The sequence below is a fragment of the Bombus terrestris genome, chromosome 2, assembly GCF_910591885.1.
Source record: "Bombus terrestris chromosome 2, iyBomTerr1.2, whole genome shotgun sequence".
Taxonomy (NCBI): Eukaryota; Metazoa; Arthropoda; class Insecta; order Hymenoptera; family Apidae; genus Bombus; species Bombus terrestris.
The window spans coordinates 10,162,839-10,189,836 of record NC_063270.1 but is presented as its reverse complement, the minus strand read 5'-3'; the positions used below and the strand labels follow the sequence as shown (position 1 = coordinate 10,189,836).

General features: G+C 43.5%; 1 protein-coding gene across 4 annotated transcripts in view; it reads left to right on the top strand.

Annotated features, from left to right (window-relative positions):
* The window catches only part of LOC100650585 (LHFPL tetraspan subfamily member 6 protein), a 30,699-nt gene extending 4,133 nt beyond the window's left edge, over nucleotides 1-26,566 (top strand). The window contains exons 2-5 of one of the 4 annotated variants that reach the window (XM_012318987.3): nucleotides 5,380-5,498; nucleotides 10,804-10,979; nucleotides 19,164-19,259; nucleotides 20,225-26,566. In XM_012318987.3, coding sequence (XP_012174377.1) covers nucleotides 5,380-5,498; nucleotides 10,804-10,979; nucleotides 19,164-19,259; nucleotides 20,225-20,358 — 525 coding nt within the window. In that variant the 3' untranslated portion in view covers nucleotides 20,359-26,566. Of the gene's footprint in view, nucleotides 1-5,379; nucleotides 5,499-10,803; nucleotides 10,980-19,160; nucleotides 19,260-19,986; nucleotides 20,183-20,224 lie in introns of those variants that run through there. The other 3 variants (XM_003402596.4, XM_048414497.1, XM_048414496.1) reach the window with 3 other exon arrangements.
* Nucleotides 26,567-26,998: the final 432 nt, after the last annotated feature.

Sequence of the window (26,998 nt, the reverse complement as noted above, 5' to 3'; positions counted from 1 at the left end):
CATTCTGTCGATCGCGGGGACATTAAATTGCCGCGTAGCTCTGACAATTTCGGGCTGCGAAACCTCCAGCACGCGACACGTCGAACTACCCGTCCAACTTGCTTGGGAACTCTATCGCTAGCGACAAGCCATATTAATGTCTCCGGGGATGCGAAGACGTTGCTCGGAAAACAAAGATCCAAAGAAACCGTAGTAGGTTCGGAACTTTTCTCTTCGCTGCTCTGTGATGTTCTCGAGTTAGACACGCGAGCTTTCGTTGCGCATTAGCGGTCCTCAACTTGTCCATCAGATCGTTTGCTAAAAAGTTGTGGCAGTTTTCGATAATTGTTCGTCGCGATCGACTGAGTTTCGAGTGACGCAAATAGTAACCGAGTACATCGAACGTTTAGGATCAATGCGATTAAACGATCTTATTCTTCGAACATTCGTTCAATCGCGTTTACGTTTATTTGGAGACACGCGTTTCATCCGATATATGCGCGTGTCCCGAATGTTTGTCCATCGTATGATGTTGAAAAACAGTTGGATAAATCGAACGTACCAGGCAAATACAGCGTGTTGGCAACGATCGCTTTGGCAAAGTTGCGATAGCGATTAAATTATTACGTTATTTGCCCTTTTGAACAAATACGATAAACGCGGATACGGATAGAGGCGGGGATTACACGTGTAACGCGACCGAAACTTTCTCGATATTACGTCGCTGTTAAATAGCGAGCAACTTTCCGCTTTCCGACTCGGGCGCGCCAAACGAAACGACGAAACTTGGAAACGCGAAATTCAAGACTTCCCGTCGAACCTCGTTAACCTCGGCCCGTCCCTTCTACGGTAAACGGTTCGCTAATTCTCTTCATTAGCTGTTGATTCTCCCGGTATAACGAAGTGCGATGCAATTATATGCCAGTCGATATAAATTTCGATGAACTGACACGAGTCGGACGATTTTCTAGCGAAAGCTTCGTCAAAACCGCATTCATCGGTGTTAGATAATAACAATTTTTATCGTGAAACGCTTAGCAGACGAAATTTGCTAGAGATAAACGCGATAAGTCCACTTTTCCAAGTCATTTTTATTTATTCGAAGTTTGACAGTTTTCTGTTCGTTGCTTTCTTTATTCGACACGGCGAGCTTTCGTCTCTCACCGACAGCTTTCTACGTGTCTGTTAGATCGTCTAGCGAAAAACAGCGGGAATTTGCTTTCGTTTAACGTTATTCCTCGTACATAGTTTCTACCGGTAATACTCCTGTAGCCTTGAGATGCATAGTAAGCGGAATAGGTAAATTTGCTGGATGAAAATTTGCGAATAAAACCGATCTCCTCCTTTAGAAGATTAATCTGGACGAGGGAAGATGGTTGCTGCAGTCGATGCTGAATTCTCAAGCAAGTATTTTCAATTGAGAGTCTTGGCTGGACCGAAAGCCAAAAGCCGGAGGATACGTGTGCCAGCGGTGCATTAGCATACCGATGAGCTCCGAAATTGGCGAATTACAGATTTTGTAGGAAATTGTTTAGCGGCGACGTTACGCGTGGGAGGGAAATACTGTTCCCGGGCAACGTGATTACGAGATGTAACGAACCGTGTGGATGGGTTGACAACAAACGAGTTCAACAAGTGCACCAGATTCCTACTCGAGCGATGGAATTTATTCAGCCGAAAGAAATGTAAATGCAGCGTGGATGGAATGTTTGATGCGAGCGCTCCGTGTCGTGTAATTTTATTACACCTTGTCTAATGAATCGTGCAACATTTATCGCGATAGCATGTAACAAACGAAACAAATTTTTACCCAGAATCTATCTTGTTGGTTATACGTTCAGTTATGCTGGTAAAAGTAAAACATTACGCGAACGTCACAGTTACACGAACATACGCGCCATTGATTTTAAGGAGACTACTCTACGTATAAAATATTCATTAGCTGGAGATATTGGTATCTGCAGAATTGGCATCTGAGATAAGTCGTTCTGCGTCAGTTTTTAAGACACAGGTCAGGCAAAAATGGTCCTAACATTTTTAAGTAAAAAACCACTAAATATACACGTCGACGAAATTGCCAATTTTTAAAGAAACGATTCACGTCCATTACTCGATGATTTAAGACATTAGTTTCTCCTTAATCTACACCTGTTCTATTAACATCCACGTGCAGTTACTGTAATCGATTGAAGCGTCAATGCGTATGCTGGTCATAAAAATAATAAAGACTACTTGAAAGGATCAAGCAAACAGAGAAATCAGAAATGTTTGCTGGGACGTATATGTCCTCCAGGGTCAAATGGGCTAAATCATAAAGTTTCTATCTTGCTCGGAGATACTGTGTCACGCGTTCGTGTACTAAAGCCAACAAACTAACCCGTAAAGACCAAACAGGGATGAAAACTCGCGAGGCACGGTTCGTTACGGGAGAAATGGGATTCGGGTCGGTGACGAGGCCACGGGTTGACTGTCGGTACCGGAACTTTGCAACTCGTAGGAATTGTTCGGCGTTACCTGGCCAATGCCAGACTCCTTTCAAGGCGACTGAATTAGATTGCAAACGAACTCCCCTTGTCAGAGGGTCATGCGACGTCACCGGGATCTCGCGATCGCGCCCCAATGGGACGTAGACCGACTCCACTTAACCCGGCTACGGACGGAGGAACGACGCTTGTTTCGCAAATTGGGCTCGAGTACTGGCACTTGAAAGGAGCTAGGGATATTCTTGCAGGCTCCCTGCGGCCCGGATTCGCCGAACTTTCCAGAAAAACTCGTTCGCGTCGACGTTTCTCTTTTAACGCTTCTGCGAGTCTTCCCTCTCCGTTTCTCGAATTTCTCGCCGAGTTTCTATCTTCTCCTCCTTCTTTGCTGCCCATTATTCCGTTCGTGGATATCTCGTGCAATTCTTTCGCCCCAGCGAAGAAACAGTCGAGACGCGTACAACTTGCCTCGTCGATGCTTCCGAACAAAATTACGAGAAAGATTGCTTTGTGAACCGTGCAATAAGTGAAGTAATAAAGCATTTTCCGAGCTGCCGTACAAACTTGCCGCGTGAACCGCACCCTTTCCCTCTCTTTTTTCTCTGATACACGGACTTCATCGGAAACGATCGTATCCACCTCGTATTTCTCTTGCCCCGTTCTTACAAAAGATTAACGTTACAGCGTTCCTTTCGGCTGAAAGTGTCCAAGTACAGTTCGTTGCTTCGATCAACCGAAGTTCGATTATCCGCGTTTTCCACCGATCTCGGTTATCCATATCTTTGATCATCCGACGTAAATGTCATACGCGATACAATCGTTTTTTGAATCACCTGGTTAGTTCCTGAAGCGTTGGCGATGGTTTTTGAACGTACGAAGAGTACGGGCAAAGAACCGGATAAGTCGCATTTTCCACGTTTTATAGGGGAAAATTTCAAAATCCATTATGTCGAACAGTTTCGCGTTAACAAAATTATTTGCTTTTTAAGGTTAAATGCGTCCGTATTTCCATATTTTACAAAGGAATAACTTTAAAGTTCAATATATTGCCAATCAATTGCGCGTTATCAACATTGTTTTCCTCTTTGATTTTCAAGTCAAGCATGTGCTTTTCCATCCTCCTCGTAATTTTAAATACGTTGCTTGTTTTATCATATATACGTGTAGAAATATCAAAGATATTAAAGCATCCTTTTTTCTAGTATTTATATCTTTGGTTCTTCCTAGAAAATTTCGTCGATCTACGGTGAGCTAAGATTTTCAAAATCCATTTCCCGTGAAAATCTTTCAAGGGAACCGAACTGTGTCTCGAACTAAAAGGCAATTTTAGATTCTAAAATCGCTCTCATCGAACACGAGAAACAAAAGACGCGAGATATCCTGCACGCAGAATATACACCAGACAGCAATGAGTTACAAGTTTCAGCTAACGTTGCGTGATTAACTGTAGCTGCGGATTTATCCTCGGTCTTTTATCTCGAAGTCAGTTTTAATCGACGTTTCAGTGTATCCATTCGGTGTATGAAAGAATGGGAAGTACAGGGCGAAATTGGAGCAAATTGTTCGTGAAATTGGCGGAGCTGTGCTAGGTCCGAGACGTTCTTCTCGAAGCGACTCGTTGTTAAGCCGACACGAGGAACGGCCGGAAAAAGCAGTCGATGAATAATTTCGACGTCAACATGCCGTGCACGAGTGTCCCTTCGAAACGTATATATCCTTCTTGAGCAGCGAAACGCAGAAGGAGGCTCTAAATGGCTTAGAAAATACTCGAGTAGCGAAATGAATAAATGCATAAGTGAATTTACATTAGCTTTGCCGCGCTCGCGCCTTTGCTCGCCTACTACTCGCGTACTCGCAGCCGAAGAAGCAATCGGATCTGTTCGTTTCAGCAGAAATCTCGCTAGACGAAGCGCGTGCGATTAGAAGACAGATCTCGCTCCGCTTCTTGCGTTTTTCTATAGCTGCAGAAAACACAATCTGCAGCTACGACGAGACAATTCGTACACGTTGGTCGTTTTCGTTGGCGCGAATTATCTTTGGTGCGAGGATCTCTAGAAGCTTTCTCTGTATCGTTGTGGACGTTGAACGAAAGGCGTACGGACGATAGGTCGAAGGGAGAAGTCGGTTCGAAGAGCCGCTTCACGGCGAACAATCGAATTTCCCACTGCGTCGACCAAGAATAATATCCCAGGAAATGCTGTCCGACTTTTAGCCGCTTGTTCCACTGCGAAGCGAAACGGCGCGCGGTTTTACGATGCCTCGCGAGGCAAGAAAAACGTCCAAGATACGACGCGCAGGACACCGCTGCAAAACTTAATCTCTCGCCGAAGAAACTACTTGGCACCGGGTCAACGATTTCGCTCGTGAATCGAGTTCTAATACAAAACCATGGCGAATCTCGTGTAAAGAGTAAGAGGGTATAAGTGTAAGAGTAACGATCTCTTTTGCGCTCCTTCTCTCTCGTCTCAGCGAGTTGTTTTCCTTCAGCGCCGAGCACCATTAACCCGGCCAAGATCCACTGGAAAATGCAAGCGCGAAAGTAACCGATTCGAAGTACGCGATTTTCTCGTGAAATTCAAACGCGCCACGTTGCCTCCACTTTGACTCGAAATCGGTCGTCGAGCCAACTCTTAAACGAGCTTCCGCGCGAGTAAAGTCGACTCGAGACGAAAATAGTTGGAAATACGCGTGTGGTAGAACACGCAAACAGTCTTCTCCGCGAAATTAGTAATATATTTGTGCGAGGACGTTTAACCTTGACGCCATTGCGTCGACATCGCCTCTTTGGAACTCGTGGAAATTCGCGAAGATCGTAAAAGGGTCTGCAGCGAATCACGAGATGCTTTAACATAGTTGAAGCGCCTCGCGTTCAAACTCTTGCTCGGCCTGTCTGTTTGTACGCGTGTGTTCCGCATTTCAGGGACGACTGCTAGGAAAGGCAGACGCGTACTTTAGTTCCTTTCGACGCTGCAACTATCCACGGCTCAGGACAACGAACGCCCCTCCCGAAATAGTTTACGAGTGCGCCAGATACTCCAGGTATGTATATATCTGTATACTTGATTCTTCCTCGAAGAAAACCACGCTTACGAAAATCTTTCACGGGCTGTTGATGTCTTGTGAAACGTTCGTTGTACGAAACACGGGCAACGAGGCTCGATATTAAACGCGTATGGCAAACTTGTAGAAAATCGTACACTTAAGGTTCCGTAATTGTTAATAACAAAATTGTAATAGTTACAGTATATTAATTAAGCATAATTATATATAAATAATAGTTTTGGATTCATAATAACTAGCCAAACATACTGGAAGACTTATTCAGTCTCTTCGAGAACGAGTGCAGGTGTTTTACAGCGTAACGATCTATTGACGGACACTAGGACACGATGAAAAGTAACCGTCAAGCGTGGGCCGATTTTTTTCTTAATTAATCAAAAAGTTAAGTACGATACACGGTTTCGTACGAATAGCCCATAACGGACGAGATAAACGTAGAGAACGAGTTGTGCCTCGTATAAGCTCTTTTCGAGGTAAGTTTAGAGGGAATTTAGAGCGGCCGTATCTCTGAAACAAGAAGTTGGCTGGCCCGCGATTATTAAGCCTTTTTTATTGCTTCTGAAGTGCGCGATATAAATTCCCGGAGCCGCTTAAGGAATAGCCGGAATTTCGCGTGTTCTCATTCGCAACGAGCTACTTTTCGACGAAACGAGACCGGTGAAACTTCAAGTGGCCATATCTTGGAAACAAGAACTTGGCGGAGTTGTGTTTATTAAGAGGCGCTCGGGAGCACGGGCGATATGAATTCTCCGACGCCGGTTTTCGCGATCCTTCGCTCGTCGACCTCGTTCGAGTCTCTTTCGAGGTGTCGCGCCGCGGATTATTCGAAGCCAGCCACGCGGAAAACTTCAATTTCCTCGCGAGTTCGAAGGTGTCACCCGATATCCCCGGCATCTCGCCAGCTCGCAGACACCGGCCAACAATCGGCGAGTTAATTTCGCTTGGCGAAGACGTAAGAGCTCGTATAATTCGCACCAGAGGGCTGGAATAATTCCGCGGGGCGACAACTTGGAAAAACTTTGTTCGCCAGAGCGTTAGGAGCTTAGCCTCCTGCTTGCCGCCTTTCGGCTAAATCGTTGACCCTGACAGCTCACGGAGGCGCAACGCGGTTCGCTATTGAGAAGAGGAAAATTACAGGCGAAGCCGATCCGCGAAATCGTCTTAATTATTTCTACTCCTCGCGAAATATTTGTCAATTAATTTACTATGAAATATATTTTATTCGCTGGTGTGGGCTGAAGACTGGCGTGATAATACAACGCCCGAACATCGCTAAAACGCTATTAAAATTCAATAGTAGAAGTGTCAGTTGTTTGAAGAAAGAATAAAATGCTATTTACAGACGTGAAAAGAGGATTGTCGACAAGTACTTTTGCATAAATTTACAAAGTACGAAATCTTACGTGTACTCTTATTCTTACGATTTCGTTTCATTGCAGCTCAATTCTCCCGTCTGTAATTTTTCCAGAATAAAATACTCCGTTATGCTGGTTCTATAAGTACGAAGGAAGAATAAACTTGCTTTCTATCGTTTCTTTTTCCACCGAGTATAATCCTTTCTTTTTCTTTTTGAAAAAATAACATAAGTCGTTTCTTAGTACGATATCAGATAACGACGTGCTTCGTCGCTCGTGATACGAGCGATAAACAGTTGTGAAAACTGGAAATGTTCGTGTGCTTTCATCGTTATAACGCGTAGCCCGCTCGTTTTTATTTACTTATATGTATAAATTATTTATATCGCGCGATCAATTGCCACGTTCTTGCACAAATCGTTTTCGACGCGTTTTGCGGTCGATCGGTTACGAAACTGGGATTAAAACGTAATTTCCTGTAAATATGGTTGCGTTTGTTACGGAGCGTTGCTTTCGTTATTTTCGTTGAATTTGCCAGCGTTTACAAATTTGTTTACAAATACACAGCGCAATTGCTGCTATGCTATTTACCAAATTTTCCCAACGTCGAATTCATCTAACTCGCTGCTTTTTATGGTTCGCTGCGAAGCTAACTCGGTCGCGTAACAATCGCTAGATACAGATCGACGCCCTTGAAACTAGTTTGTCATATTTTCATTATCGAGTGGTACGCGTTTGATGGAGAACATGGCGAGGATCTGTAGCCCTCGACGATGTCAAAAATAATCATTTCTCATGGGATTTTTAGCGGATTCGTTGCCGCAACGAGCCGGCTAAACGTCGAAATCCAAATCGGTATAAATATCGTGCTCCACTTCAATCCGATATTTTTGTTCGTTCGTGATCCAAATACACAGGCTGTTTCAAAAGGTCAAACTTCGCCAGCATGTAACAGCATCTTCAGATTGTTTAGTTTTTATATCATAACGCAGATTAAGTAGAATTCTCGAAATCCAGAGGAAGATCCTCGGTGTCGATAGAACCGGTGATATTTAAAAATATCCAACGCGTATACGTACGTACCATATTTGAGGAATAGTTAAAACATTTTGCTACCCGTATTTTGAATAGATAATTCGAATTTACAACGTGATAATTAGCAATTCACCGTTAATTTGAACGCTTTGTGGTAAAATCCACATGCTGTTGTAATATCGAAAAGCTTCTTTCGTTTTATGAGGATACAATAGACGCGCAACCTTTTTGTTTTATATTATTTTGTCGAATTACGTACGATCCGTTTTGTTCTGTTGAGATAAACATCGCGACATTTCACAGACTTGGTTTCACGTTTGTATGAAGGTGCATTGTTATAGAAAACACGTTTGCGAAAGAAAGACATTTTCCGGACAACAAAGAGTTGTCAAGACAAAGAGTTCGATGGAAAAGGACGTCTAATTTGTAAAAACTATTCTAGATATTAATACATTTGATGCTAATAAAATACAACTGTATTTACCTATCTCAGACTTGGAATTGCACATTTTCTTCACGAGAAATACTGTTATTTCTTTATTTAGAGGTAGAATCATATTATTTTATTCTTTGAATAAATCTATCACACCGTTCTGAGCCGAAAAATCTTTATTGCACTTTCTTACATGGATTAGGGATAAAAACAAGGGAACATCTTAAACCTATCGATTAAATCTATCGATTGTATCTAGAACTATCTTAGTTACTATTTATTGTAATTAGCGCATCTGCATATAAATGGCGAGCGCGAACTCACGTTGTAATTTTCAACAAATGCCTTTAACAAATCGATGAAAGTGCATGTAGATTTGTGACGGATAGAGTTTTCCCTAAACGGAAGCAACGCTTCACCGATGAAAACATCTTACAACTTCGAAACTAATAATGTTTTCATCCGCGTTTATTACGGCTGTTTTGATTGTTTTGCTGTTATTGCGCGCTTCTAAAGTTCAACCGCATCCTTTCGAAACACTTTTTAGAGAGGCTTGCGAATTACAAATGCGCATAGCGTACAATCCGTGCTAGTTTCCTGCAATCTCGTTTTCAAGCGGCAGAGAGGGATGAGGAGAAAAATCACGAGCGAATTTTGCATCGCGATCGAACGAAAGCTCGTGCCGCTTCGGAAATTTTTCGAGTTCGAGATCGTTAATTAAAAGCAGCGCGAGCAGAGGGGGGGAGTTAGTAGCCGGTGCCGCATTTTGACGCGTTTTTCACCTACTGTTTACATTTTATCGGGAAAACCGCGCGTCCTGCGTTTCAGGTCAGCCAATTCAACCGGAATGCTGCACGTTCAGTAGGCTTTAACGCGACCCAATGCATCGTGCACAATGCCGGAAGCACACGGAACTCGTTTTCCTTCATCGGCGATAGCACGGTCGTTCGTATAAGTCGATGAAAGAAGACATTAGCGTTTTAAAACGGTTTCGCCACCTAAAAGAAGCTGTAATTTTTATCATTTTTTTACTTTCAGGATGCGGCTATTTATGCGAGTTTGTATTGCTGCGAAAGTAAAGTAATTAAAAGGGTGAGACCTGGACAGACGTTTGTTCCGTTTTAGATAGACGTTTTAAAGCGTCGTATGCCGGCGCGTTCTTCTTAAACTCTTGCACCGAGAAGAGAAATTATGCACGTCAGTTTTAATATGCTTCTAAGGCGCGAGTGACGTGCATAGCACGTTGACTGATTTTGAAATAAGTAAATATGGTAGCACTCGCTTAGCAGCAACTGGTTCGGAACGAGTGGCATATTTTTCTACGAGTATTCTACCTACAAAAGGTAAACAAACGCGTGAAAAACAGGTGCAAGGTACGTGCAAAACATAAAAACACAGTGAAAATACTTGAAAGTGGAAGAAAGGTCTCGCTGCAATGTACCGTGTACTGCACCGTACGATGTTAATGAACAGTTTTTATTTGTGTACTTAGCTAAATACTGTGATTATTATACCATACATGTTTATAGCATCTACAGAGATTATATTGCAATCAGATTCACGGATATCCGCGAATCAATTTTCCACGCAACAGAATAGTCTTTCCCTTTAGCCCGGTAATTGCATCTCGATTACGCTTCGGTCAGTTTATTTAAAAATTCAAATTTTATTTTACCAATCCTGATCTTAGAGCATCGTGTCTTTTTTTTATCAAAAAGATGGGAAAATGTATTTTAAAGTATTTCTACCATCGACTTACGGTCTAAGAAATATGCAGTCGCGGATAGAACAGCAGACAGTTGATATTTATAACAAATATCTACAATATTGACGTACCATGAAGTATGTCGTGTGAAAGAACAAGAAACAAAATTATGGCGCATATTTCGAACCAGTCCGCCACTGCATCAGCGAACATGGAATACGTTAATCGTCGCTATTGTCGGAAACCACGTCTTTCAGTACGAACGCAAAACAGAGCGGAAATTAGTGCGAGCTTGCGACGCAACGCACGCGGGCAGAAATTTTCGCGATGGTTCGCCGACTGTGGCGTGGTTGGCTGGATAAGCTTTTTATTTCGTCCGGTTTCGAAATTTTTAACATCCGTTCGCTTTGACCGGCCAATTTCACGAACGTTAGGTAACGGTAAAAAAAATAATTGAACTCGTTTCAGGCAGCGATCTCCGTATCCTGAGGTCAGATTTGATCCGACAATTGCAATTAACGCGACGACAAATGAATGACCGCAACCGTGCATACTAGCGTTAGGGGAAGGGGGTGGTGAGGGTGGAGAGGGGGAAACCGGCGGGAAAATCGAGTTTAGCTTTAAATCAAAGTTACGCCCCCGGTGCTCGGCCCGTTAATTTACAACTTGAAATTCAATTTTCTCGGAATTTTGTCAACAATGCAGTTTAACGAGAACGCCGTGCAACGTTACAATAGAGACAATATTTGATTTTAGCTTTTGGGACATTCCGAGCGCTTGGTGGCAGGCGAGCACCGTCACCATGGGAATCGGTGTCGCGATCGCGCTGATCGGCGCGCTCACCCTGCTAGCCGCTGTCACCAGCTTCCTGCCGCACATACTGAAAACGCCTAAGCACACCAGAGTCCTGGGCTCCCTGCAGTTGCTCGCTGGTGAGTACGATTCCGACTTCTCTTGCGTCTCGTTCTACCTTCTACCACTTTGCTCGCTGTCACTGTCGAGATATGGACGCCGCATTGACTTTAATCTTTAAAACTAGGTCCTTCATAGGAACATAGAGTTACGTAGAAATTACGTTTAGGGTAAATCGTAAAGATTTATGAAATTTCCACGAAGAGAAATTATTATTTCGTTTGGACGATACAACGACCAATAAGGAGACGCCACGGTCGTTGGGTCATCGGTTTTGATAAAACTTTTCCTGTCGGATGTAAAACAAAAATAAGCCGTCCCATATTCGGTGGTTTTTGGGAATATTCGTTATTTGGTAAAATATTTAACATTTTAGTGATTCCTTGATCTCTAAATTTCAAATGCCCTTTGTGATCGATAATTGTGTTGTTTTGTATTTTTCCTTTCTATTTGTTCTTTTATAGATCCATTTCTATATTTTTGTACGATATTTTATTTTTCAATAATTTTTTCATCACTTTCATTAATTTTTCCCCTTTGTCTATCTTTTTTTAATCTGTTGTAATTGCGTTATATTATTTACGATATATAGAGTACTACATATCGTAAAAATACGAAAAATACTAGTATTTTCGACAAAACGAACGTTCGATGAAAACCGACGCGTTACAAGAGCGCATTGCTCTCCTCGCGTTATCTGGGAAATTTCAATTGAATTTTGTCGTGCACCAAGAATATTTAATCGTATCTTTAAAAAATACTGCAAATAATCGATGATAAATTAAAGAATGTATTTTTGCCTGGCGGTAAAAGCAGCGTCACAGCATTACCAATAGCCTGTACAATATGGTGGAATAAAGTTCAACGTGGATGAACAATTTCCATCGTGATCTATAAAAATTCTATTAAATTAACCAACATCTGTTTGTGATCGGAATTAATAGGAATTTATTGTTTCCACGACATGGACTGAATATATTTAGTATCTTTGTTAAATAACTAGAATTTACCAAAAAGAAAGAAAGGACGACAGAATACGGGTCGACTTGTTTTTGCTCTAAATTTGTCAGAAAAAGGTTTATCAAAATCAATGACCCAACTGTGACGTCTCCTCCTAAGTTTATCGCACGGATAATATATATAGATCGTCTAGAGGACCTCTTTCGTTCGATGACGTTGACGACCTTAAATACTGACAACGATATTGATCGTTCGAACGTTCCCATAAATGGAGATGCCTGGAATTTCGTATTTATTATACCGATACAAAGTGAACGCAAAAGAATCTATCATCCACAGCCAATCGTTGTACGCTGTTGCAGAATCATTCGCACCTAGACATTCCTTGAAATCAACGAGAGGTAAGCGAAAATAAAGCAACGAGACACTGTGCAACCGTGCAATTCGTGATAGATACGTAGCTCTAGCAGTTACGGTTGAACGAAACCCGTGTCCCGTTCGCTTCAGTTTCTCGAAACAATTCCACATTTATTCCCTCTCGCGGAGCATCTTCGCTTTCGTTTAGCTGACTATCGAGCGGAACGCGTCGTTGGAAGTGGTACGCGAGCGGTGGTCGCATCGGACGATTACATTCCGCGCTCTTGAAGCGGCGGATAAAGCTTGCTCGAGTCGGCCGTTTGCCGTTTTCGCGGATCAATGGAAGCTGGAAAGTATTCGCGGGAAATTGAAAGCAGCGTGTCGAGCGATGGAAACGGCCGAGAGCCGAGTCGTCTCGTGGCCGATCGTTTCGAACGGTGGCAGGCGCGTGTAACACGTTCACGGGCGGTTGTAGCGCGGCCGGTTCGCTTTCATTATCGTAAAACTCGCGCGGCCACCGCCAGTCGACCGGATGCTGGTTTTTAATCTCGAGCACCACCGCAACGAACAATGAACGGCGTTCTTTCCCGCGGACTTTATTGCCAGGAGTATCGGGCTCGACGCTGCGGAGGAAGCTGTTTCCGAGGGAAACCGAGCAAATATCTTTTCGCTGCGCGTCAAATATCTGCGGCGTTTCGAGGGCGTGAATCTTGCGATGCTGCAACGGGTAAATGAGTTTTCTCGATGAAGCGCGTGCACGTGACGAGCAACTAGGCAAGTCGAATTTTCGGCGAAGAGGTAAAGAATAGTAGAGCTGTTGCCTCCAACATTGGTGGTTCGTCTAGTTTTATGTAGCAATAAGGCTCCACTTACAGCAATCGCTATAAGCGAGCTTGAAAAATGAAGCACGTAACGGAAAGTGAGAAAACAGAAGATTAGAGCCATTCGAGGTTTGAAGTATTTAGTTGGACATGTTCCCAGTATTCAAAGAATCGCGATTCCACTTGATTCTAACTACGATAGTTGTACGTAATTGAGGTTTACGCAAGTATCGAAACGCTTGCTGATTATAAATAATATCGTAACATTATTGAAGTTTCTGAAAATTACCGTCGAGGACGATATATGTAGGTAATCCTTAACAAATAGCGTCCCTCTTCCACTCTACCTATGCAAAGTTTTAATCGTTTTGCCCTTTCGCTTCGACAGTTCAGTCCGCCAAAGTACTGTCACTGAAAGGGAGCGCACGCCAGAAATGCGTACAGTGTGCGTGGTTGCTGTATATACGTTTTCCTAAGTCTTAAGACCCTTAGAGTGCTATGGGCGCATATATGCGTCTGGCAAAAGTTATCGGTATGGACTAAGGACACATATGTACGTTTGTCAATTTTTCCGAACACCTACGCAGAAGTAATACTATTACGTTTGTGTGAGATAAATATAAATGCATTTCTTAGTAAACAAATGCCAATAATGCCTGGTTATAACAATCGTCTACCTGTTCCGTAGACAGTCGCATCTAATTATCAAGAAGAAAATGTGTTGTTTGTGTGAAAAATAAGAGAATGCAGAAAATGCGATGTCGGATTATGTATCGATAATTGTTTTGAAATTTTGCACACACAACTGAATTATTAACTCGTGTTATATTTACTAAATTTACTTTTCTAGTTTATTGTTTTTTAGTTTATTACCCAAATTCTAGTTAATTATAAATTTCAATGTTTATAATAAATAATTAATACTAAAAAATAACGCTCTTCAATCATTTAATCTCGTGCAAAAGAATTACTATAACTTATTACGATTTGCGCTTCGAATAGTCAATCAACAGAGTTCAGTCTAACGAAAAAGTATTCCGTTCACAGCGATCGTCAGCGCTAGACGCGCGCCGTCCATACGGTCCGCATAGGTCGCGAGTATTCAGCACTCTAAGGGTTATAACAATAATTCTTGTAAGAACCGTATATGAGATATCGTTTCACTGTCAATTGATTTAACAGACTTTTTAGCACGAAACACTATACGATCGTTTGGATGTTTGAAATATATTGCGTGGAACGTTTTGATGTTTCTTATCACAATGAGTAAATTTAAGAAGTGATTAATCCAATATATCGATAAAATCAACAGGAAATGTTCTGCCGATAACGACAAAATGTATTATTGACTACAGATGATACTGGTGTATGCCTGATACTATGGTGTGCCGAACCCGGCATTCGTCACGTGGTCGCCGCCTATAAGCGGCACTCGAAGCGAAAGGGTTAAAAGGTTTCTTCGATAATTTGGTCCATGTTGAAGTGCTCACCATTTCTAAGAAAACTCTACATCTGGTCTTTTTAGTTTTCTCAAGCACTGAAGCCATCGACAGCGTATAGACAAAAGACGAAGGCAGACCATAAACAGTAGACAGGCGACGTTGGCTTCGGGGTTTTCAGTTATAGGGTAACACTGCTAGCGTGCGGATCTGGACCAGCTCAAATTACATTCCTACTTGTACTTACACTTCTGTAATAACACGTTGACTGCCACGCGTGTTTTCAAAGAAATCTCCGTCAGGCCACGCGTGCAGCAGTACCAAACGTTCTCTGCTAGGTGCTCCCATCGCTATTTTAGTAATGTGAGTCGCTCATGTGGTGGTCTCAAGAATGATCTTTCGTTTCGTTTGTTTGCAACATTAAAACCATTAGCTTTTATTGAATATAATGAAGGAAAGTGTGGTATAGATTATTCCGACCAAATGGCCTTTTATGCAACTACAATTAGAAAAGGAATCAAATGGTACAGGAAACTTGGCATTCAACACGGTTTACAAAATTGCAACAAGGAAGAATATAAATATTAGAACATTTGGACAATTATTAGTTGTAAAATTATTAGGCTTGTCTGAAAATACAAAAAATCCTTGTCTTCGACGGAGTCAGCATAATATCGCCGTTCGGAAAAATGATCCCGGAAGAAGCATTAGATGCGCATGCAAAACTATGTTATGCAAATAAAAGACATCGAATGAACCGAACAAAGGCACAAAAGAATTCGAAGAAAACAACAACTTATTGTCCAAATTGTCCCAACCAACCTCAGTTATGTATAGAATGCTTTAAAGTTTTACGTTCTAAATAACATTTTAATAAACCATTTTCGTATTACTTTTACAACAATTCAACAGTTTTATTATTATGGAATAACTTTTCAAATACCTACGACGATCCTTAAGTAGTCAAAGTAGTAGATCCCAAGTAGTCAAATAAGCGACACCCAAATATGGGTGTCGTGGCAGTCAACGCGTTAAAATATATTTTCTACCTTACAATTTATCCACGCGTTTCTCTCTTTATACATCGAATAACCTCAACAGTCCAACTATCGCATCTTGTATAAAATCGTTCTAATGCTTATAAATGGGGCTCGGTATATCGCTGTATATCCGACCCTTGAAGACAGTTGCAAGAAACGATGAATCTAGCGCTGACTACAATGCGAAGCAGACATTGCTACGATTCTTCTCAAGAGCAGCATTGTCCTCGACCTCCATCGTACATCCGGTACGTGTCCTTAACAAGAACAGTGGCGAGCTCCGTTGCGTCCCATCGATCGGTAATAAACGTAAGGCGAAGCTTTTATAACATATGGTGCAATCCTCTTTAGGTGATTCACCACGGTGCAAATTTACTTTCCTCATCTTTCGTTTCTTCTCTCCCTTTCTCTTTATCAGGCTATGTCCCACTCTTTTTTCTTGTACTCCCCGCTTCGCGGTCTGCCACCGTCCAGCGAAAAACTGAAAACAATAACCGCGATCGTGGTGCGCGGTATCGCGAGAAAAATCTGATCGAGCGGATTGACGCAGGGCGAACTCCGCTCGACATCCGCAGGCGAACGTAGCCTGTAATTAACATTAGCCAGACAATCATCTCGCGTTGGGTTCGTGATAACGCACGGCGTCTCGCGTCGTTTCTCGACAATGAGCTTGGTAACACGATTCGTAACAAGTTTCGTAATAAGTTCGACACAGGCTTGCAGAATAGCTTGCGTAATAGACTGCACAATAGGTTTTGTGCCAGCATCTCCGACGGACCCGCGCTCCGTACTACTCCTTACCGGTAAATTGATTCGCGGATTTACGGTAGATTTTGTGGCGAGTTTTACCTCGGATACGCAGAGATGTCTATCTTTCAGTTTCACAAACTTTGAAGCTAGATGAATCGCGTTCAACGTTATAATAGATCTCATAATGTCTGGTAAGGTTTAAAATTCATGCGGAAGCGTACCGTGTGCTGCTACGGTTTATACAACTAAATTCGTGGTACAAGCCGTGTCCGGGAAATTCTATAGCTTAAAATAAGATGAAAATCAAGAATAACACAGTTGCGTCGGAGGCTTCATTTTCGAGAAAATCGTGCTTGGAAAGTCGTCGTGTAGGTGCACGCTTATTCGTCTAATTGTCGGTTATGTATAGGGGTGGAAAATAGGCAGCAAGTTTTTCCTGTTATATGACGAAATAAGTGGGAAGGGGATTTTTTCGAAAATTTGACGATTAATCGGGCTAATTCTTAATCAAACGCGTTTCAACTTCATTTCGTGTATCTCGAACGTATAGTTTCGATCGATGCACATCGTCAACATTTCTAGATCGTCCAGCCATCCTTGCGGATTAATCATCGGTCGTAACAGCTATTCGATGAATAAGAAGAGAATGACAAGGCGAAAACGTGTTCGAGAGAGATAGAACGACAGCACGTAGAAAAAAAAAAGTTAATAGAGGAACGTCTACTGTCTGCGAGGCAACGGGAAAACACGACGTTTCACCAGGAAACATCTAGACAACGAACTGTCCACAAAGAAAACGGATATTACTCGAATATCATTCTTCTTTGGAACGTTGACACGTTTCATTTTCTCGTTGGTCGCGCAGCATGCGTCATGCGCCGTGCATCGTACGCTACTCTCGTCTCGTTGACTTTAAAACGCCTTTCCATCGCGTATCACCGACCTCGCTTGTTATTATTAACAAACTCGTGGAAAACCGTAATACGCACGAATAGTAATATTATTTATTAGCTCGCCGGCAGCCATATCCGATTTTAATCTCCATCGATTTCCAACGTTCTCTCGCTATCGAATTGTAAATTTCGCCCGCGTTGCTGCCTAAATTTGCAATTTTATCGTTCCTCTCGGGGAAAAGTCCGTCGATACCGAGGACGATTGGCCGGCCGTTCGAAATACCGTCAGCTTGGTCGTCTCGCTCGCGACGAAACGAGAACGCAGCCACGGCGAGGTCAAAGGGCAGGGAACAGGGAAGGAAAGAGATTAAAAGAGAATCGCGTGGTTGACCGCGGATCGCAGGCTCTATTTACTCGAATCACGTAAACCGAAACGAGGCTCGAATTACCGGCTCGATTTCGCGGTAACAGAAAGCAGGGATGCTGAGGATACCTGAAATTCCAACCATCTACCAGCTGATGTACCCACCGAGTACGAAAAAGTACCGGGTTCAACTCTTGAGTGGATATCGGGTTGACAGTCTATTCGAGAATCGTGAAATTTATATTTGTTCGAATTAACATCGAAAATGCGGTTTATTAATTTTTACCGCCGCTTTCAGACCTATTTTATCATCCTGAACCTTTCAAACGTTATTTCAAACTTTTCAATCGATACGATCACCCCGTTAACTTGATACAGTCGTAATATTTCGTTATACGTAAACGCGGTTAGTTATGATGAATAGAGTCACGATAGTTCGGTTTCATATGAAATTTTCTGACCGAAATACATTTTGTTAAAAAGAAATAAACGATTAATAAATACGCGGAGTATTCCAGTGGTGAAAAGGCGAATCGAAAATACGTAGAAAATCTGTCATGCGACGCTTCGTTTCGGAGAAAATTGAGTTGGAAAATTTGCCGTCGATATGAAAATATGAGTACCTGGCTAGTTTCCGGTTAGTTAATGGTCGAGTGTACAACCAGCGATGGTGAAAATATAAAATATAAGAAACGTACCGTATCGGTCTAATTGTTTTTTCATGTAAATTACGAATTTCACCTATTCGCCTATTAACAACAGAGCTACCATTTTATCGACACAATAATTAAAAGTTTCCCAAGATTTGATATATCGATGTTTCGATTATTTAAGAAACGATATGCGTAATTACGATAGAAATAATACACGTTTATACTACATTAACCGACAATGGCTGTTTGCAGTACTAGTAATTGCAACGGTTTCAATTTAACAATTGTTTGTAAAACAATGTTAACTGTGTTTGTATTAGGAGAAAGAAAACATAATTGTTACCGTCCATTCAAGTATGCCGTTATTCGATGACCTGTAGCGACTACGAATTTTCACCTCGTGGGATGCTCGATTTATAGCGGGCGTCCAACGTTTTAATATGTATAAATTTAATAATTCATTTAGCTGATCCGCTACTGCCAGGACTCTCACTCGGTTTCTGCTACCGCAAAACAACATTAATTTCCATCCATTAATCGTGGATTTTTGGTAAATGTAGAAACATCTGTGCGTTAAAGGGTCGAACCCAATAATGCACTGTATGATACTACTTCGGAATCTCTCATTCCTTCCTCTGGCAGACAAATGGCCTGTAATTAAGAGTTAAATTAAAATTGAAGATCCGGCGAATCCAGCGAAGCCTCGCACAGACACGTCGAGTAATTTGGTCGAGTGGCGAGTAATTCGGTAAATTAGTGTGCGGGCACTAAAATTTAGTGGAATATGGTTGCCTGATAGCTCGGTACTGATCGATCGAATCTGTAACTTCACCGAATTAATTTCCCACACTTTCCACACGCTAAATCGTTTAGTGGCAAGGATTAACTTATTATCATGCATCTTGTACCATTTTCTCGTTACAGCAGTGATGATATGCGGCGGCCTGGTGATGTATCCTATAGGATGGGACAATCGGGAGGTACAGGAGTCCTGCGGGAAGAGCGCCAATGTATACAATCTCGGTGAGTACCGACGTCAAACTTTTTTCCAAGGAATCTCGCGCTCTTCGACTCGTCGTCGATCGACGTCGCCAATCTCGACTCGATTTCCAGCAACAAGCTCCATTGTTGAAAACGCGGCTGCGAACGTTAGAGCGGTGTCGTTAAGCGCGATTCTACCTGTAACGAGGTATAGAAAGAGCAACGTCACACTGCGCTACATCTCGGGATTATTACTCTTACAAATGTAACGAGGTTCTTGGAAGTTTGCACATTTAGGTGGCGAGTCGGCGCGGCGCTGACCCGCAGCCATTCCTGGACCAGCTTACGTAAGCTGCCGCAGACTTATGGCGTCTGTAACCTCGCGAAACTACGAGCCACGTCTACAACGAGTAACTCTTGATTTTCTCTTGATTTAAGCTACCTGCGATCGACGCTCGCCGAGAAAATTTCTGCGCTGGTTAACTCGTCGATTGTACGCCGCTCGAAAAACCATCAGACTCGGCTTGTTCTTCTTTCCGAACAAGCAAATCGTTTCTCCTTTCAAATTTGCTCACTCTTGTTTAAGAGAACTTCGATTCTGGAAAAAGAGAAGAAATAGGGGACGATTGAGCACGACGAAATCATCCGGTCGACCAAGCAATTTCTCGGAGAGCATCGACTCCACGTTAAAAAGACCAGTTCGTGGCGAACAATTTCTGTTATTTTACCGACAAATTTCGTAGCGAATTGCTTTCCAAATTTTGCTCAGCCTCGTTCAAGGAAGCTTTGAATCTGTCCGAAAGAAGAAACACAGCGTACGACGTTCGTGTAGTGGATGGCAGCGCGCACGAAAATCGTACGGACGATGATCGATGGAATAATTTAGCAGAAATCGTGAATCCGATAACGACGAGATGCTGCACGATTTCGAGTCACAGATCGATATGACAGGTGAGAAGTTCGTGGTACACGCGATTCCGCTGACAGACGTATCGCATCTGTTTCAGGAAAGTGTTCCGTGTCATGGTCGAGCCACCTGCTGGTAGGCTCGGTGGCGCTATTAATGCTGTGCTTCGGATTGAGCTTCTGCGCCGCACGACACAAGTCATCCAACCCACACACCGATCCTCTGCGCATTTGACAATCGAGATATTCCCAATCGATTCACGCCTATGCCTCGCCGAAGACGACCACCCTCTCTTTCGTCACGGTCTGTTGATCGTGAACCGGACGAGCATCGAGAAACCACCACGAGCCTCTGCGTTCACCTGGGTACGCCACCACACGTCACACACCACACACCACATGTCACACATCACACGTCACACGCTTGTGTGCGACTGCGTCGATCTCGGCGTCTGTCTAAAGCTGGGATTTCTTATTAGCGTCGGACGCATTTACGCGTCTTTCGGTCGAACGCAATATTTACACGCAGACAGATTTCCTATCGGTGTAACATACTTGTATTATAATACAACGAAGAAGAATATGGCAGACAGAAGCGTAACGTACAGTAGAATTTCGTTTGCACGAACGAGTTGACGCTCAGCTTCACGTACGACCCTCTCACAAGCTAAACGATCGATTATGTTATTAGATATCTTCATTATTCGATTCTCAAGAAACAAGTAAATTTTGTGAATTCATTCGTTCGTTGCCAGAAGATGAATAATAGGATAAATTCTAGAGTAAATTTAAAAAATAGCGTTTTTAAAGTCGCACTTTGTTATTCGGCCGAATATAATTTTAATCGTATGCACATTCTTACAACGACTGTACGCGATCATTTATGTTGCAAACTAAATTCCCAATGTCGAAGAAGAAATAGTTGAACAGGATACCGAAACCACTGCTTCGCCACAATTCCCGAATATCAACTTGTATCGTTCGAACTAGTCAGACGAGGTGTCTTTTCTCAAACTTTATCGCTAGAATTGCTCGGTTATCCGAACTAACGCGTTCCCCTGTTGAGAAACGAGCTTCTACTGTGCTTCTAAATAATTTTCAACTGTTACATTTGCATTAGACACGATGGACGCTTATAGGAAATCCTATCTTAACGCGTCTCGCACTTTACTTACGAACGAATGATTACGGAATTACCTTGAAACGACCACCGATCGTCTTGTCGATCGACAACGTTTTTTTATCGACGGTATTTCGCCTGCATCAAACTTCGTAAACCATGTGCACTGACCGACAAGTTGAAGCTATCGACAAAATCGTAATCGACATTGAGTTTCGTCAACGGTGTGCAAATTATCAACGCTAGCGTCGTCGTTAGTCAGCACTCGAATAATACGACAGTGTTTTATTTTTGCTTCTTCCGTAACGCTTCGTCTCGTGATAATTTCTTAAACATATTTTTTATCAGAGACTGCGTCGTTTGTAAGAAGAATATAGTCGACGGTGAATGCACAACGTTGACAAAATCGAAAGTCGACGAAAACACTGGCGACGCTTTCAATCCGATTAACGCGTACATAGCATCGTTGAAGCTCAATGTCGAGATATTCGTCAATGAAAAATTCGTGAATGATCTTGGTCATTTAAAGGTAATTTTTATGTGTATAGCATAGCGTTTGCTCCACCGGACGGTGTTTTCGTTCCTGGTTTCCGAACCGTGTTAGACGGTTCGCCTCGACACCCTATCGATACCGCCCCCTCCTATCGTTAAAAAAAGTTTCGCTATAAAAAAAAAAAAAAAAACAAAAAGAAAAGAAGAAAAAACGTAGGTGCGTGGAATGCAAGAACATCGTCTACGGTATGTTTCAAGGAAGAGAAATTTCAAGAAGATTCATCGAGGAATAAAGCTGAACACGACTGAAGAGGCAAATGCAGCAGGGAGCGAGCCTAGTTTGCTAATCGATGCGAAGCTTCTGGCAGCGTTAGACCACGCGAGATTCTCGCGTATTTGAACGAATCGTTTCGCGTTACGATCCAGCCGTCGCGGCTAAATTAAATTACGCGCGCACGACCTGACTTTGCAGCGCTCCTCGGCGTCGCAGACAGCGATTAATTTCCATCAGGCAAGTCAAACCTTAGCTAGAATCAGTGACAACGCGGTCGCGTGAAACGACTTTGCTTTCTAGATCCGATGGCACGGCTGTTCCTCTCCTTAGGAAGAGACGAGTTAATGCGAATTGCCAATTTCATGTAATTTGGTTTCTGTACTTCGACGGCTAGTAGCGTGTTGTAGCGCAACTTTATACGAAACAGTTTTGTTTCATAGGTTCTATGCAAAAATAGGGAAATTATCGATCAGGCCATCGGAGCGTTGTTCTCTCGCGCAGGAGACCATAGACGATAGACAATTTGCGTCCTACCATGACGCTTTAATTGTAAATTCTCTATCTTTTTACGTGTCGTTTACTACGGTACCCGTTGCATCTACGCGCGATGAAAGATCGCTGATCCGTATCGGAGCTTAGCCAGGCTCCGACGAAAAAGGAGACGTTCCGAATAGCAAGAATATTTTAGACAGGTAACGCAATCTCTAGACACCTGTTCGTTGTCGAAAGCAAACTCCTCTCGCCTATGTTCTTTATGACCAGCATTTAATATTTGGTATTCGAATGCTACTAGCTCGGAGTTTGCTTCAGGGCGTTTCGTATCCACCTTTGTATCCAGCTTTCGTTTGTTTCTCCAGCGAATTCACTCATCTCGGGGCTGGATAAGGCAACAGTCACGCTGCGTTGCCTTTTTCACTCCGCCTTTGTTCACGAGTTCGCCATCCGAAAGACTAAACTTTCCACGTTTAATCCTCGTTGTTTCGAGCGATCGCGGTAAGTAAATTTGGTCGAGCGATGGCGCGATTCGCCGCCACCGATTATCGATGAGGAGTATATGGGAAAATTGGAAAAATCGAACGACGGCTGATACGTCAACGATACTCGAGCCGCGTTCGAAATTCTATGCCGGAGCTCGTTAGCTGTGCGCTAACAAAAGGGTTAGGTGGCTCGATTCAGCCGGTCCAGTGAAAAGAACGAATCACGACGCGCCATCGACCTCTTTCCTAATTTGCATGGAAGGCGCTCGTCGAATCGCGGTTCGCCGCAATTAAAATTATGCGACCGAAAAGGAAAAAAGGGGGGAAAGGGGGAGAGAGAAGAAACGACGGGAGCCAGGGGGAGGACAGCTGTTGGGAGTTTGATTTTCCTGGCGGATTTTCGAGCAGGTACCCTCGAACGCGGCGTTTCACGAAGCCGGCTCGCATTGTGTGGATTAAATCCGCGATGCTCGAAGAGGCGTGGGGGCCGGCTCGTTCTGGTTCCACGCATCGTCGGTTTCTCGCGGTCGCGTTCTCGCGTAAGCTTCATCCGTGGTCGATCCGGGACCATGGAACATTGGATTCGTCGCGGTTCGACGGACCGAACGCGTGGCCAAATCAACGTTCAGTCTCCAAATCTTTGAATTCCACGGACGTTTTGACTTTTCCGTGCAAACGAAACTCGTACAAAACCGTACGAGAGTGTTAAAGCGTATATTACGCGTTGGTCCTTGCAAAACAGTGGAGGCCGCGAGAAAGGGAAAAGTGACGTAAAGAGAGCGGAAAAAGAGAACTCGATGGGAGGTCACGTGTTACGCGATTTTCCGGCCGCGGCAAAAACAACGGCGCCTTTGAAAAATGTCATAAAATCGCTAAAAGCCACGGTCTCTGTTTCTGTCCGCTTTTTCACCTCCCCTGGTCGTCTCTCGCCCCATCCGCGCCTTGTTTCTTTCTCTCTGCTCCGCTTTGTGCGAAACGAGACACGAAATTTTCGAGTGCACCGCTAGACGGAAAACGTAACTGTAAAACCGTGACTCGCTCGTCCGTGCTTTTTCCTACCATTCCTTAGCCTCGTTAACGACAGGCGTGGACTAATTGCAAAGCGGACTACCACCGCGCCTACACCGCTGTTCTAGCATTCTAGCGCGAGCTCGGCAACGCGCAACTTTTCCAGAAACTACCGTTTTATTCGAAACGTCGTGAATTTTACAATTGAAAATACACCTTGCAACTTCGAAACCGGTTACGATTCATATCCATGTTTCTTAAGACCTTTTTGCCTGTTTTCACAAATGCTACGTGCTCTCGAAATTCAACCGCAACTTTTTGGAATACCCTGTATACTCGCGCGACGTTCGTTTCACGATGAATCCACAGAGACTACCGTCTTCTTATTAAAATAACATCGAGAAGATTGTATTCGCAAGAAACGGTCGTGGAAGCGCGCAAACTTGCTACGGAGTGTTTCGAACGCGAATCTGTATTTCCTTAGCGTAACGCGGAAAGTATATGAAACTCGGCGGAGCGGTTTAAACGAACAGTAATTTAAATGGTAATCGAGGCAGACGGTATCGCGCGGCGATTCTAACCTAAATTTAAAACGTCAAAACTTCAGTGCTTCTCGTTCCTATCGTCGGAGGAATCAATTGCGGTGTTTCCTCGTCGCGTTAACGCGAAAGTTGTTCGCGCGGAAACACCGAAGAAGAGCGACCGCCGACGAAAGATTTACCGTACGAGGATGCGAGGAACCGGTGTAAAAGAAGAGTCAGGAAGTGAAACAATCGAACGAGGTACACGTCGGGTTGGCCCGCCTCGAGTTTTTCTCTTTTCGCTCCTTGTCCTCGACTCTGCGCTTTCTTCGTCCTCCAGCCGTTCGACCAACATGCGTCGCAACGTGTCCTCGGCGTTACGCCGTTACACCCCGTGGAAATTATTACGCTCGATTTCCCATTTTTAACGTCCCTTTCGCCGCCCTCTTTCGGTTCACCCTTCCCCGCCATTTTCTAGAGGACAGTTTCTCTCGGTGGGCTGAACACGGTTGCCTCTTCGCCAGGAACAAGGAGGACCGCTGAGCGATCGATCGACATCTTCGGTTCGAGCTGTCCGAATCAGGCCCCAGGATCCAGGCAAACTTCCCTTCTAAATCCAGACTTGTCCACGAGGCTGTGTCTCTCGCACGATTTCCTCTTCTTGCTATCTTTCTTCTCACGATCCCCTTTTTACCTCTTATCGACTTTCGGCATTCTCGCACAGAATCGTTTCTCTCTGCTCCGCGAACGAATCACCGAAGAACACCTCGCACAGTGCTTAGTCGCGAGCCAGGGACACGAAAGCGGCGAGAGGCAGAGAGTGTGTTCTCGTGACCGATCGAGCTATCGGGACACGGGAAACGAGGGTCGAAAGGTTGGATTTTCTACGGATAAGCGTCCGACGTGTGAGTGTTTAACGCGTTGACCGCCACGTCAACGTGCACGTCCGTGACCCAAATTTTCCTCGGTTACTACATTTTTTAGAACGATGAAGTAAGATTGTGCGTTATGTGCGTGCAGGTAGACCGCGGATTTTTATACATTTTTCGGAGATTTAATTTCGTGCAAACGTACACGGTACACATAGCGTGTATAACATAGGAAAACATACGAAATATCGGAAGTACGATACTCTTTGCAATTTATAATTACAAATGTTACAAAACAGTGTTCCGTTTATCGGTCCACTTTTTAAAATACATTCGCAGGAACATTCGCTGTCTACGTATTTAATTCCTTCGTGTACGTGCTTGATGGAACGACGATCTGTCGGAACACGAATTCGCTCTAACCGTAAGCATCGGACGTAAACGTCTGACGCCCGTAGAAAATCTCGCCCGAAGAGTCCGATCGATCAGCGTATCGATCGGCGACTAAAGTTCAGCCATCGTTCGGATCTCTGCGAATGTGCAACGGAAAAACGAGCCGCGGCTGCTAGCGAAAAGGTACGAGTTTGCGTTTATATAAAGCCACCGCATCGGGCGGAGTTCCATTAAGAGAGAAACGAGCGCGACTTTCGTTCCAGTCCGATGCACAGGGTCGACGTCGGTGTGTGCCGACGTACCTATTGACTTTTCCATCGAACGATCTCCGATAGCGACCACGCGAGTAAACCAAAAGCGCGAGACGAGGAAAGAGAGAAGATTACCGTTACTATTCGCGACGTGTATGCCACGACGTGCATTGGAACGCGGGATACACGGAGAAAAACGAGAGTAGCCAAAGCCCGGATATCCCGCGGCGAGTTATCGACGAAAGTCGGATGAAGCAAAAGTTGGGCGACTCGTTCGCTTAAGAGTTTACGCCTCGAGGATGCCGCGATACGTTGCGGCTTACCGATCCTCGATCCTTGTTCGTGCGCTCGCGATCGAATTTTCCCTTCGATTTCCAACGATCCGCGACCTGTTGCGAGAACGCAAGCTTGTGTTTGTCCTTGCTCCACGTTTCGCGACCCACATTGCGTGTCCTCTATTCAGGCAGACTGAAACGCAAGTGGAATTATTCGATAAAACGTTAATTTTGTCGTGTTTTGTACTTTATTGCGCTTTGGTCTCCTTCAGGGAAAAAACATAAATTAAAACGTTGACTGCGACAGTAGCTATCGAGGGTCTACGTTTTATCAAATTTTCGCGAACGATCAAGCTATGATAAATTTCTGCATTTAGGATATCGAACAACGATTTGACGGCATTGTCAGAAAAAAGTAGAATATTTTGCAAAAATTCGGTATTACGATATAGTGTACTTTGATCTATCATCACTCCCACAACAAAGTATACGAGTAGCGGATAACAGAAAGTTGTCTCACCCTATGGATTTCAGTAACGTTGTATTAGAAATTGTTTATAGCGTCGATAACAGTCATATTACATTTATTCGTTGCTCTTAGTAAATCCATAGGTCCGCTTCGTAAAATTACAGCGTCTTCTCGTGTTTCTTATTTCGTAAACTTCCTTCTGTCTGTCATTATATTCGTGCCGCAG